This window comes from Hemiscyllium ocellatum, chromosome 10 (genome assembly GCF_020745735.1).
Source record: "Hemiscyllium ocellatum isolate sHemOce1 chromosome 10, sHemOce1.pat.X.cur, whole genome shotgun sequence".
Taxonomy (NCBI): Eukaryota; Metazoa; Chordata; class Chondrichthyes; order Orectolobiformes; family Hemiscylliidae; genus Hemiscyllium; species Hemiscyllium ocellatum.
Window position 1 is genome coordinate 101411787 of NC_083410.1, and position 15006 is coordinate 101426792.

General features: G+C 44.3%; 1 protein-coding gene across 1 annotated transcript in view; it reads right to left on the reverse strand.

The window, feature by feature from the left end:
• LOC132819590 (uncharacterized) overlaps window positions 1–10685 on the reverse strand; it is a 38093-nt gene extending 27408 nt beyond the window's left edge. The window contains exon 1 of the mRNA XM_060831161.1: window positions 8832–10685. Coding sequence (XP_060687144.1) covers window positions 8832–10616 — 1785 coding nt within the window. The 5' untranslated portion in view covers window positions 10617–10685. The remainder of the gene's footprint in view (window positions 1–8831) is intronic.
• Between the last annotated feature and the right edge of the window lie 4321 nt (window positions 10686–15006).

A 15006-nucleotide genomic window follows, 5' to 3' on the forward strand; every position in this document is an offset into this window, starting at 1 on the left:
TGTTGATTTTGTGACGTCTTGTTTCTTGCATTCTGGTTTTCTTTCTTTTGATTGTGTTCTCACTTTCTTTTGGTGTTTGGACTGAGCCCTTGTGAGAAAATACATCTTTCCAATTGAGCTGTTCCTGTATAGGTAGGCCTGGCCCTTTGTGGGTGACTAGACCTCTGTAAAGACTGAACACCTGTGTGTATGCTGGGAGGTAAGTAATTGCTGCATCCTGGAATGGACTCTGCATCCTGGAGCAGACCAAACTCCTGTGAGTTAACTGCACCTTTACAACGTACTGTGTTCCTGTGAGTGGGCCTGATCCTTTTGATGGACCAAGCCTCTGTGAAGACTGAACACGTGTGTGTGTGTGTGGCATTGACTCTGCCTTCAGGAGTGGACTCAGCCTTTGAGACTGGACCAAACCCTTGTGAGTTAACTGCAGCTTCACAATGTACTGTGTTCCTGAGAGTGGGCCTGGTTCTACCTGGAAGGGTCAGACCGCTATGGAGACTGAACACCTGTGTGTGTGCTGGGAGGTGAGCATTTGTTACAGCCTGGAGTTCGAGCGTAGGCTCTGCCGTCAGGTATGGACTCTGTCTTTGTACTTGCAACAGTACTGAGGACTTTGTGAATTCTGTTACTGTATGTGGGTTTAGTAATTAATTGTGTTTGAGTGCGGGCCAGAGTGGGCTAGTCAGTACGTGGGGTGGCCAAGAGCTGGAGGGTCAATGACCGGCCTGTGGGAAAGCAGGCTGGGGTGGGAGAGGTGTCTGTTAGTACATAGGATGGCAGGGGGCTAGGCAGTTGACAGCGTGCTTGTAGGAAAGCTGGTCAAGGAACGGTAGTCAGTACACGGGCTGGCTGGGGGCCGGAGGGTTGATGACCGGCCTGAAGGAAAGTTGCCTGGGAGAAGCCTGTCAGTATGCAGGGTGGGTGGGGCCAGGCAACTGAGAACGTCCCTGCAGGAAAGCTGGTATGGGCAGGCCGGTCAGTACGCAGGGAGGCTGAGCCAGGCGGCTGACAGCCAAGAGGAAGGCCGACCGGGGGAGGACTGGTCAGTACGCAGGGAGGCTGGGAGATGGACAGCCAATGGCCAGTCTATAGGAACACTGGCCAGGAGAAAGGGTGAGTCAGTACGTGGGATGGCCAGGTGCTAGAAGGCCGACAGCCCGACTGTAGGAAAGCAGGTCGGGCGTGGTTTGGTGAGTACACGGGGTGACCGGGAACTGGTGGCTGACGTCCATCCCAGAGGAAAGTGGGCTGGGGAGGGTCAGTCAATAGGTCAACATGAGGACTGCAGATTCTGGAGATTAGGTTCGAGGGTGTGGCGCAGGAATGGAGGGCTTTTGCCCGAAATGTCAATTTTCCTGCTCCTCGAATGCTGCCTGACCTGTGTTTTTCCAGAATTACACTAGAGTCAGTCAATATGCAGGCTGCCAGAGACTGGAAGGCCAACAACCAGCTTGTTGGCAAGTGGCCCGGGGTAGTCCAGTCAGAATGCCGGGCTACTGGGGGCCGGATAGTCGATGACCAGCCTGAAGGAAAACAGGCCTGGGAAGGGTCAGTCACTGCACGGGGCGGCCAGAGACAGGAAGGCTGAAGACTGTCCTGCAGGAAGGCTAGCCAAGGACGGTCTGACCAGTATGTGGTGTGGATGGTGTCAGGTGTCTTTTATTTACAGCTATAATTGAGTCTATGTTCTATACACTGTTTCTGATTTGATTGCACTATCTTGTCTCTGTTTGTTAGTTATCTTTGTGTTGAATGGAAATGAGATTTAAGGTTTGTCCTTATCTCCCTGAAAACTGGTTGAACAGTGGCGTTTGGGGTTTGGCTTTGCTGCACATTCCCCTATACATGTTTTTTTTATGAACTGCTGCTTTCTGTTTATTGATAACTGTATTTTGTACTGTTGAATAATTTTCTTTTAAAACCAGGAGATTTAGAATCTCCTCAGTTTAGGGGATGACTCTGTGCCGTCTGGGTCACAGTCAGTGTATGGAAAAAAAACAGAAGACTCACTTGCAACTGTCCATAAGATTGTAAGAAAAAATAAGTAAATAAACAGGATTATCATAGGTTCACTCTGACAGCTGGCTCTGAGGAAGTTGGACCAGTTTCAAGTACAATTCAGGTGTAAATACTGGCTGACTTGGTGACAGGATACTAGCCTCTGTGGAGTTATTTCATCACCCAATGGAAAACTGTTTCTCTAGCTCTTTCCTCATTTTGTTTCCTCCCCTTACTCTCCTCTTTCTTTCTTGAAGAGACTAACATATTGCCAAGTTAAGTAACAGGCAGTCTCCGGGTGGTGAACGGGTTCTGACGTGGAGGCTGTTTGCAAATTGATTTGTTTGTAAGTCGAAACACACCATTCAGGACAATATACAACAGCTGATCAAAAATACAGGAAATGTTCATATGTTGAGTCTTTAAAATTACACCCCTGTATAGGTTCACAATCTTAAGTATGAGCGCTTGTAAGTCAGCCATTCATAAATTGGGAACCCCCTATTCACAGGCTTCAGCCCTCCTTCAGGTATGAACATCAGCAGAGAAATTTGTCAGCAACAAATTATGGATGTCAGAATAGAAAAGTGTGGTGCTGGAAATTCACAGCATTCAATGAGCAGAAGAACATATATTTCACACAAGCCCTTCACGTCTCTGCCCAAAATGCCAACTCTCCTGCTCCCCAGGTGCTGCCTAACCTGCTGTGCTTTTCCAGCACCACACTTTTCAACTCTGACTCTCCACCATCTGCAATCCTCACTTTCTCTTATGGATGGCATCCTTGCAAATCAAATCCTGTCCTCATCCTGCACTATTAGACATATCTTTACAATACAATTCATTGGCTATCTATTAAGAATGGGAGATATAAACTAATGTTCATTTTTCTCTCATCCCTCATTCAGGGTTGCTCACAAGTGTTTCGTTATGACTCACTTTGGAGGGCTGCACAACTTATTTTTCTATCCCACTCCTCTGCTGGTTAAAGTTTTAAAATTTTTAAAGTTTAACGTAGCTGATGATATGGTCAGTTTTACAGTTCTCATGTTGTGCAGGTTTAGCATTAAGAACAAGTCAGCCAGCTTTTTGTCAACCACAAATAACTGCTTTAATTATCAAAAGCAAACTTCTTCAAAGATACAGAAGTCATATCTACCCTTCTTAAAAAAATCACATTTGAAAAGAAACAAAAAGAATGAAAATCCCACAGTGTTAAATTTAAAATACTTTGGTCAGGTAGTACAGTATAAAAATGGATAAATCGTAAATTGTCCCAAATGGTCTTCTCCTTCTGAAGTATTCTGCACACACACACGATGCTGGCACTGTGGTGTCTTCCTGGAAAAGTTGCAGCTGGCTAAATTCCTTTTGTTCCAGATGGTGGGGTAAATTCCATTAAATTCTCTCTTGGAATCCTCCATGACGAATAAAGATGACTTCTGGTCGCCTATCATCTCAGACACTTTGCTAAGAGGGTACGTGAAGAAACTGAGCGAGGACATTGGGTTGTTGATGTTTAGGAGGTTCAATTTCTCTCCAAATTCAACAATGCAATAGGGTTGTCCCATTCACGAACTGGGCCAAGTGACTTGGCCAAACCTGTCCAGTTCTCCAGATTGAATGACTCCATCCGACCTTCATTCCTCTTGCAGAGGCAACATTGTTGTACAGAGTGCCTTTTCCTTAATCTTTGGTTACGAGTTCAAAACAAATTCATATAAGTCTACACAAGGTTTTAAAAAAAATCATTGAGATCGCATCCGTTCATGACAATTGTCACACCACGACTTTTGCCTCAGTCGAGATAAATTGACTCAGCACAAAACCAGGAACCCTACTTGTTACATTTGGTCTGTATTATCACATTACATCTTTATCCTCCACCAAGACTGAGCCAGTTTGCTTCAGTGGGAACACAATTTCATAAAATTAACTTTGTGATTTTTTTTGTTTTTATTATTTTCATTTGTTGTTTGAAATCATGGCAAATACATGTAACAAACAGAAACAGATTAGGGAGACGGATTTTTAAAAACAACTAACACATCACTGACAATCCTTTTGACACTTACATGTGAAAACATTTTAACTATCAATGATATTGACCGATATATAACAGACATGGCTCAGTTGTCCTGAATTACTGCCAGCAGTTTGTCAAAACAAGTTTATACCACTGTGGACTGCATTGCCGACAGCTACGATGCAAAACCAACATTTTAGAGTGCTCAAACTGCTGTGGCTCCTGTTCCAAATTTTGGGGAATGCATGCTGATTTCCTTTCCCCTCTCTTCCTCCGTAAGAGCCCTGGTGAAATTACACACATGCAAATAATGATGTTTACTTGGGAGGATGTTAGGCTCAATTTTCCTTATCCATACGCCCAGAGAGCACAGATACTCAAAGTGCCAGGATGCTACGCATTCTGATGGCACTTCCCCAATATTGTGTTGCCCATGGCTCCCTGAGAGTGGGTTCAAACAAGCTCAAGACACATCAGGTGTAACACAGGGTAAAACTGAAGGGTCTAACTCAACTTGCTTTTGAATCATCCAACATTTGGCCAATTGACTTTAGGAGTTTGCGTCAATTCTAATGAAAATGGAACAAGCATCAGAGAGATGGCAAGAAGAAGTAACAGAAAAGAAAAAGCTAATATTTTAAGATATCATACATTTCATAAAACAGGTTTTAAATATGACAGTACCACAGTAGTACGCTTGTGTAACAGGCTATTATAACGTTTGCATTAAGTGCAAACATTTATACTGCTACTAAGCTAATCAATATTTGTAAGTCAATTGAATTAGTACAGTTCACAAATATGCAATTAAACAACATAAATAAATCCTCCAGCTTTCCAAATATGTCTGTTGGAGTTTTAAAACTATCACTTAAAATAATCCAAGTCTGATACCATTGCAAATGTATGTAAGGTGGCTTCTAATGGGAAATATTCTGAAACCAATTGGTAGTGTGTAACAGTTCAGGGATATGAAGCAGTCAGAATCATGGACAGGGTATACCCAAATTTCTAAGAGGAAGTACCAGCAGCCAGAGCTTTTGCCAGCAGCGCAGAATTGAAATTGCACTCTATTACTGCATTGTTTCATTGACTGCAAGATATTGGAAGGATTTAAAGCCTGAGAGAAATAACTATAACTGAGTTATTATTTAACATTTTAAGTTACATGTTTTCTTTTTGGAAGTACATGGAGCAGGAGTTTTGAGATTGTTGTATTATTAATAGGTTGAAATTGAAGAGAATGGCTCAGGAAAGTACAATGCAAATTATCAATTTGATGTGCTATGGATCCCAAACTGGTAAGAACTTAGGATCTTTAAATGTAAAATTCTAATCACAGCTCTTTAAGCATCATTTATAGGCACAGTCAGATTCTGCAATGTTATGGATTTGTTTATCTTGAATTTATGTTTTAGGTAATTGTCAATTGTTCAATTGTCATTGTTCTCCCCACAAACTCAATAATTCTGTTGCCTATTTAATTCCAACACCTGATTTAGCAGCATTGATAAATTTGATTAATTTCCCAAAACAAGTTTAATTTTAAGCTTTTGAAACCAACAGATTGAATTTCTTTGGAGGCTCCCTAATTGACCAAGACTTTGACAGAGATCTATAAAACCTGCCTTCTATGAAATTACATAAACATCAAGTTAAGCCATGTCTCTGGTGTTTCTATTCATTAACTACAAAAATTACAATGGAAAAAAATGAGAGAACGGCCCAGGAAAGTACAAATGCAAATTATCAACTTGATATGCTCTGGATCCCAAACTGGTCCCTTGAGCACCCATATTAGTACCACGTCCCAATTCTAACATTAACCTTTTGTGTTAGTCAATTGTTTTCAAAGGTAGCTTGGAGTCTTTCATGTAGAACTTTGCTTCATGCATTTGGTTAGTGCAGATGCACAGTTTTGTGAAGATTTCAAAGGTCCATTTGAGATAGTCAAGGAGAAATAAAAAAACAATATTTGTTGAACATCTTTCACAATCAGTAGACATTGCAAACTGCTTCACAGCCAATAAATTGCTTTTGAGACATAGTAACTGGGAAACATGGCAGCCATTTGCACACACCAGCTTCCACAAATGGCAATGTGACAATGATTAGCCACTTGAGGGGCGAGTATTGGTAGGATGCTGGGCAGTTATCTTTCTTTTCAAGCACACAATCCTAGATCCAGAGCCAAGGAGTTACTACTGGTGTTGAAGGAGGACATTCAGTTCATCAAGTCTATGCCTGCTTTCTCTGGACAAAATAAATCTCCTTGCCTTGCTCTATCTATATAGCCCTACATGATTATTTTCTTCAAGTATCAGTCCAAATTCCCTATGAAAGAATTGGTAGTCTCTGTCTCCATTACCCTTGAAGGCAGCAAGTTCTACATCATTACTGCTTGGTGTAAACTCTTCCTTTCATCTGCCACCTGCCTTTCTTGCCCTAACCTTAAATCTGTGCTCTTAGTGCTGTAGTATCTACTAATGAGAACTGTTTTATATTACATTATTCACACGTCACAATCTTGTGTACCTGTATCAAATTTCTACTCCATGTGCTTTACTCCAATGAGGACAACCCCAGTTTCTCCAACTGGTTTTATAGCTAAATTCTTTCATCACTGCAGCCATTCTGATAAATCCCATTTGCATTCATTCAAGCACCCTAACATCTTTTCCAAATGTGTTGTCCAAAATTGGATGCAACTGCGATCTAACCATTACTTTACATGGTTCAGCATAACTCCCTTATTTCTGTACTCAGTACCTTTACATATAAAGTGTAAGATTCTCATATCTTTTGCTAACCAGTTTCTAATATGCCTTGCAACCTTACAAAAATCTAAAGGTCCCTCTTTCCCTTTAGAATGATGGTATCTCTTTTTCCTCTTGCTATCCATTCTTCCAAAATGTACCACCTCACATTTCTTGGCATTTAACAATAGCTGCCTCTTGTCTGCCCACTCAGCCAGCCTCTCGACATCCTGTTGCACTCATTTTGTATCATTCTCACGATCTGGCACTCTTCCAAGTTTGGGATCATTGGCAAATTTTGCTCTGCATTCCAATATTCAAGTTATTTTTATGTATCAATTAAAGCAGTGGTCCTACCACTGACCCTTCAGGAACACCGCTGTCTACCATCCTGCAATCTGCAAAATAACCATTCACCATGACTTGCTGCTTTCTATCTTTGGATAAAATCTAAGTTGTCAATGTTTATATTTATGAGATACAATTTTGACAACTAGTTTTTTTTTTATTGGGTGTTCCTGAGAATAATAATACGAAATGTTTTACTTCCACTCCAGAGAGCACTCAAGGCCACATTTTAAATGGACATTGCAGTAATGTCACTGGACTAGTAATCGAAAGCTGAAAATGTGTTGCTGGAAAAGCGCAGCGGGTCAGGCAGCATCCAAAGAGCAGGAGAATCGACCCGAAACGTCGATTCTCCTGCTCTTTGGATGCTGCCTGACCTGCTGCGCTTTTCCAGCAACACATTTTCAGCTCTGATCTCCAGCATCTGCAGTCCTCACTTTCTCCTAGTAATCGAAAGACCCAGGAAAATACTATGAAGGTACAGGTTCAAATCCTACCGTGACAGCTGGTGGAAATCAAATTCAATTAATTGATAAAATTGAAATTGAAAGTTAGTCTCAGTAACAATGACCATAAAACTATTATCAATTGTTGTTAAAAACCCACTGATTCACCAATGTCCTTTAGGGAAGGAAATCTACTGTCATTACCTGGTCTGGCTGACATATAGCGAAGTGGTTGCATCTTAACTGCCCCCCTGAGATTATCTGACAAGGCACTAATTCAAGAACAATTAGGGGTGGGTAACAAACTAGTCTCATCATATGCCATTAAATAATTTTAAAAGCATCTCCAAAGCAGTGTTTTCAAAACAGTGTCTCCAATAGCACAGTGTTCTATTAATATTGCTGTGAAGTGTCAGCCTTAATTATAATCTTTTGGAGTGGCAGCTGAATTTTGAACTTGCTAGACTCAGAGGTGAAAGTACTATCAATTGACAACATGAAGAATGATCTTTGCCTTCCTTACTGTATATTTTGAGGAAGTAACGTTTAGTTTATTAATAGCCACCATATTTTAATTTCATATGCTCAGCAAAATGAATTTTAAACAAGTTTCACTTATCTTTATTCAAAAGGATATGCTGGTTAGTTAAACAAAAAAAGATACATCATTAAATAACGGTGATTAGACAATACCTGTACTGTCCTAAGATTATTATGACCTGTTACCTGTATCAAAAAAATCTACCTTGTAACATGTTAAATTTTTGGTCACAATTCGTACCAGTATATCATAAAAACAGTGCATAGCTACAAATAATACTTTACAGTTGTGTTGACACTATTAATAGCTTTAGAAAGTAAATGTAAATTTTAACAAAGCCCAACTAAGTTTATGCAGGAGAAAATGCTGGGAACACTTCCCTGAAAGGTCGCAGACCTGAAACATTAACTCTGTTTTCTCACTCTTTTCCCCATTTCCATTGATACTGCTGGATCTGCAAGTTTTGCAACTATTTTTGGTGTTAGTTCAGATTTCCAGCATCTGCAGACGTTTGCTTTTGTAAAGTTCATATCAGAATGAACGAAAATCGATTGTTGCTGAAAATCCTTTCATCAAAGAACAGAAGTGCACATGGTATCTGGTTCTCAAACAAAGAAACTTATTTTGTCGTATGTGACCTAAAACAACTTCATTTTTTTTGTTGGATTTTGTCAATATCAAGGATTTTGAGGGAAAGTTCTGTTTATTCTGATCTAGATTGTGTTCTGATCTGTCTCCATCTCAATGTAGTTATTGATGGAAGAGTTGACAGACGTGACTTTGTCTGCAGCTCTAAATGGTGGTGGCCCTGGGGCTTGGATCCAGCTGGAGAAATGCCTGCCATTATCGGCCTTGTCTTTTGCAGCCCTGTGACGACGACACAGAATCACAGCCACTATGCAAAGGAGGAGCAGGCCAGCAGAGAGCGAACCCAGGACACAGGCCAGGAACCAGCCTCTGTCCGCTTCGTTTCTCACTGGGTCGAGCGCACTGTCCGTGCCATGGAGCTCCCTGCCAGTGGGCGATGTGACCGGTGGCTGGCTCCCGGTGCTGAAAGTCATGACGGCGCTACTCCTCGTGGTTCCTTCACCTGGTTGGATGTCTGCAGTGGTGCCCAAGTGGATCCCTAGAGCTGTTGGCATCGTGTCGTAGGTGGCACCCCAGCTGGCTCTGGTGTCCACGTCTGCATTCCAGTCCGTAGCTGGGGCAGTCTGGGTACTGACCACGTCTAGCAGGGTGCTAACAACATCTAGCGGGGTGCTGACTACATCTAGCGGGGAGCTGACTACATCCAGCGGAGCGCAGGACACCCCATCGGCGCTCAGGACGTATCCAGACCAGCAGAAGCACCGGAAGCTGCCCTGGGTGTTGGCACAGGGCCCCTGGCATGGCTGCCCGGCGCACTCATCCATGTCGAAGCAGGTGTGCCCATTGGCCTCGTAGCCTGGCTGGCAATGGCACTGGTAGGAACCTGGCGTGTTCTGGCACCAGTGGGCACATGGCCGGGAGGAGCACTCGTCCACATCCGGGCAACTGCGCCCGTCCCCAGCCAGGGCGTAGCCGGCATCGCATGCGCACTGGAACCCTCCAGGGCGCGGGACGCACAGCTGCTCGCAGGGGTGGCCCAGGCAGGGATCCAGGGGCTGGCACGAGCGAAGGTCGTCCGCGAGCGCGTAACCGTCGCGGCAGCTGCACGTGGCGCTCCCGCCCAAACCATCACGGCAGATGTGGGCGCAGCCGCCATTGCCCGCCTCGCAGGCGGAGAGCGGCGCGCAGAGCCCGGGCTCGGCTGGCGACCAGCCGTACGAGCCGGGGCTGGTCTCTTGGCACAGGGTGTAGCTGACCGACAGCGAGCCCTGGCACGACACCGCCGCCAGCGAGCCGAAGGGCACCAGGGCCAGGGTGGAGCTCTCGGCGTCGAACGGAGTGGTGTAGGTGACCGAGCCGGGCCCGGCCAGCTCGACTGGCCGGCACATGCCTCGGAAGCTGAACTTGCAGAGGTAGCCGTCGACCCTGTGGTCGCTGCACACGCCGTCCGCCCAGGCGAAGCGAATCCCCGAGGCCCCGGGGCTGGAAGGGGAGGAGACGGTGAGGTAGACGCAGCGGTGCGCGGTGCATGTGCTGAGGGGCTCCCGGGCCCAGTTGGAGTAGGTGCTCTCCTCGCCCCCCGAGGTCCAGAGGAAGCCCCTCAGCGGCTTGTGCTGCTGGTAGCAGTGCCGGCGGGGCAGCTGGAGCCCCAGCCACAACCTGCGGCGGGCGCCCGGCGACCCGGCGAGGCTCGACTCCAGCAGGCGGTGGATGTGCCTCGCCTCCCCTTGGTCCTTGACCGTCGCCAGGTTCCCGCCGTTGGCCTTGCAGCTGTCCAGCGCCCGCCAGAAGGGCTTGGCGACCATGTGCGCCGTGTAGCAGGCGCCGCTGGTGCAGAGGGTAGGGTGCGAGGACGCTGCGGCCCAGTGACCCCTCAGGGTGCCCAGCATGAGTTGGTACAGCAGCAGCAGCATCTTCCCAGCGCCTGGCAGCAGAGTGTACCTCAACGTGAGAGCCTGTCCTAGTCTGAACTGCTGTCGGACTGTGTCTGCAAGATGTGCTGCAGCGTGTGTTTTCATTGACCCCCCCTCCCCCCCAAATCATTTTTAATTGTTGACAGGAGCTCCCTGCGTCTCCATGTTGGTCCTCTGAACGATTCTCCCACGGTTCCAGCACAGCCTCCAGCGGAAGCGATGGACGAGTCGCTGGAGAGTTTGCAAACTGCATTCCAAAGTGGAAAGCAGCGAAGACATTTCGACTTCAAAGGAGCGAAGTGCACTTTCACATGCCTCGTTCTCCCCTCCATTCACATTCCACGTTCAGTCACATTCCAGCGATTCTTGATGTGTTTCATACATTCGGTATTCGTTGTATCAGGCCACTGCAAACAAGAGCGAGTGGAAAATTCAGTGTTACCAAGTTAAAGTGATAGCGTAGCTAAAGATGTATTTACAACATATTCCCCACAGCGAATCCCTACCCCCATTCTCTTGAGATCTTTATCGTGGAGGTCGTGGGAATGTTACAGTGAAATTACAAGGCTGCCAGAACAGCTGTACTTAACATACTTAAGAGATTGGGGATTTCTTAAAAAAATGTGGATTTTACCTAAAAATAATCCCCTTCATTAAATATATTATCACTTATGGGAGAAAGTGAGGACTGCAGGTGCTGGAGATCAGAGCTGAAAATGTGTTGCTGGAAAAGCGCAGCAGGTCAGGCAGCATCCAAGGAGCAGGAGAATCGATGTTTCAGGAATGAGGAAAGTGTGCCAAGCAGGCTAAGATAAAAGGTAGGGAGGAGGGACTTGGGAGAGGGGCATTGGAAATGCGATAGGTGGAAGGAGGTTAAGGTGAGGGTGATAGGCCGGAGTGGGGGTGGGAGTCAGTCGGTTTATAGTAAATGTCCGTGTTGATTCGGTCACCCGAGATAGAAATGGAGAGGTCTAGGAAGGGGAGGGAGGAGTCCGAGATGGTCCAGGTAAATTTTGGGGTCAGGGTGGAAGGTGTTAGTAAAGCGAATGAACTGTTCAACCTCCTCGTGGGAGCACGAGGCAGCGCCGATACAGTCATCGATGTAGCGGAGGAAAAGCTGGGTGGTGCCAGTGTAGCTGTGGAAGATGGACTGTTCCACATTTCCTACGAAGAATCAGGCATAGCTGGGCCCCATGCGGGTGCCCACGGCTACTCCTTTGGTTTGGAGGAAGTGGGAGGATTGGAAAGAGAAGTTGTTCAGAGTGAGGACCAGTTCAGTCAGTCGAAGGAGGGTGTCAGTGGAAGGGTACTGGTTGGTACGGTGGGAAAGGAAGAAGTGGAGGGCTTTGAGTCTTTCGTGATGGGCATCCAGTCCCTGTACACCTCCATCACACGTCCCTTGTCTGCCGGTTTGATAGTGAGGTTGGAATTGGAACAGAGGGAATGGAGGGCTGCACGTTCCAAGGGTGAGAGGTTGGAGTGGGTGAGAGGGGTGGAGAGGTTGAGGCGGTTAATGTCGCAGTGGCAGTTGGCTATGAAGAGATCAAGGGCAGGTAAGAGGCCAGCACGGGGTGTCCAAGTGGATGGGGTGTGTTGGAAGCGGGAGGAGGGATCGTCAGAGGGTGGGCGAGAATCCTGGTTGAAGATGTAGGCGCGGAGGGGAAGTCGGCGGAAGAATTGTTCGATGTCTCGCCGCGTGTTGAACTCGTTAGATCTGAGAGCGTAGGGGAATGAAGGTGAGGCCTCTGCCAAGGACTGATCTTTCATCCTCAGAGAGGGGTAGTTCTGGAGGGATGGTGAAAATATGGCAGGGCTGGGAGCTAGGACCTGGTGTGGGCACTTATGGGAGAATGGTTTGCTTACCTTCAATAAGAACTTGTTTTAATATTTACTAAATCAAATGGTGGAAAGGATTTAGCACATTTCCAGAGGATAGGGAATTACTTGCTGAATGATGCTGTGAAACCTCAGAAATTTAAATATAGAATAATTTTGTCTGCCATCCAAACTAAAAATGTATTGAATTTGGGAGATGCAATTGAAGACTGTCCAATCATTAGAAATCATGATCTTCTATAGTGCTTTATATTAGTTAAAAACTACCTAGAGAGTTTTTTTTTAAAGAAGCCATAAAATGCTCACAGACTATGCACTTTGTGATTCTTTTACACAACCAGAATTATAGTACTTAATTTGTTTAGTATAGTGCACACTTTGCCACAACTACTAAAGGAAAGCAATCTTATACTAATCATACTTTAAAGTCGAAACAAACACCAGAATCACTGCAGTGTGAATTGCATTGTTGTCCATTTGACTTTAAGTATATATTTAATCCCAGATTTCTGACAGTTTGTTACAACACATTGGAATTTGATTGTGCAATGGAAGTAATAATGAGGTTCATAGTGGTTGCCATTATTTGTTAGCAAATCGGACTTCAACTTGTGTGCATTTGCAGCTAAACATGGAAACGTGGAAGTTGTTGACAGGATACCCACTTAAAGCTGCACAAAAATAGCAGTTTGTATTTGACTAAACTTTCAAACAAATTGAATTTCCTGCACTTATATATAACATAGGAATACTTGGTTATAGGCTATTTGACATATGTGTCCACTTCAGTTTTTATGTCCCACACTTCCCAGTTTCTTTCACCTGGCAATAAATATAACTCCGCATCCTTCCTCGTGATGTTATCCACCTTCCCCCAGAATGCATCCAAATTCGTTGCTTCACCATTCCTTGCAATAACAGTTTCCATTGTCATTACTTGCTGTGCAAAGCTTATAGTGTAGGTTGGGTTCAGTTGAAATAGTTCTACTCTAATCGTCCCTTTAAAACATGGAAAATCTTATTTATTTCAAATACCTCATGGGAATGAAAATGAACTTTTAATTCTCATTCCATCAGGTAATAATCAAATTGGAAATATTTGAATGATGCTAAATCCATTTATTTTCTCCCATTTCTTTTAATTTAACATTTTGTTGCCTCATTTCTGTAGTGGATTTGATGTTGAATTAATTTTGTAATTGATACTTCCTGTTTGATATCCTGCATGGATTATTGATACATCTTCAATCGGATGGATTAAGGAGGCATGCAGATACTTGCTCTGTTCACACAGGTTCTTGATGTCTGGTAGGGGCACCACATTGTATCAACTATCTAGTTACTACAATACCTGGGTCATTGTCTTTTTCAGCCCCTTTTCATAATGTTGCAACTAATGGTCCTCACTTATCAAAGAACTCCTAAAGTATCAATACCATGCACTGGAATGCACAATGACTGAGGGGAGCACACCAATATCTGGTAAGTAGCTTTAAAATAGTTGCTGTTTGTTCTTACATGGGCTATGCTGATTACATTAGAGAAAGAGGTTGCAGATAAGGCGTGCTACCACAGAACCTTGTTCAAGGAAGTAGTTTTTGAAATTTTAATACAGGAGAGTTGTAGCTTGCAAATGCCCAGCGTTCAGCTTAACCTCTTTCTGTTTGTGGTCATGCAAGAGAATTTAAAGGGCTGAGCATTTAAACTACATACTCTGAAAGGAGGGGATGTTGTGCAGCAAGTCAGACAGCATCTGTGGAGTGAGAAATAAATGTCAATGCTTCAGGTCCAATGCCTGGCTTTCCCTAAGATGCAAACTTGTTTCATTCCCATCGGGACCCAAAAGTGTAAAAGTTCAGAGCGTGGTGTGTAGCTTCAATCAAACACTTGAGATCACTCAGTATAACCTAAAGCCCCAAATTGCAGACTGGAAGACTTGGTGAAGCACAGCCAATGATTGAAGAGGGCCGAGGTTGGAATCTGACAGATTACAATCTGCTGACAAGTGACAAGTGTAATACAGTTTTTAGAGTTTGAGGAACTCAGTGGGAGACCAGAGCTATCACTTGTACAGCAATGTGTGGCTGCCTGGCTATGTTGCTGATGATGCAGACTTTGAGCTTTCATCTGCAGCAAAATCTATATTACTCATTCCCTATGCTCAGCAAATGGCTCAGGCTTAGCTTCCTAAGTAAAAACAATGATGATTTGTATTTATATACCACTCTTAACATAATAAGGCATCACAAGGTTCTTCGCAGGGGTATTATCAAACAATGTGTAACATCAAGTTTCATAAGGAGATTTAGGACACATTACCAAAAATTTGGTCAAAGAGATTAGTTTTAAGGCATGTTTTTAAGGAGGGTATGTAGAAAGGAAATTCGAAATATTAATGCCTATGCAGCAGATAATCTGCTTTCCTTAATGTTAGTTGAGGATAAATTTGCAGTAGGACAGTGAAGATAATATGTCTGCCTTTCTTCAAAACAGAGCCAAAGATTGTTTACACTCACCTGGGAGAACAGGACAGGGTGACTAAGAGTGCTAAAAT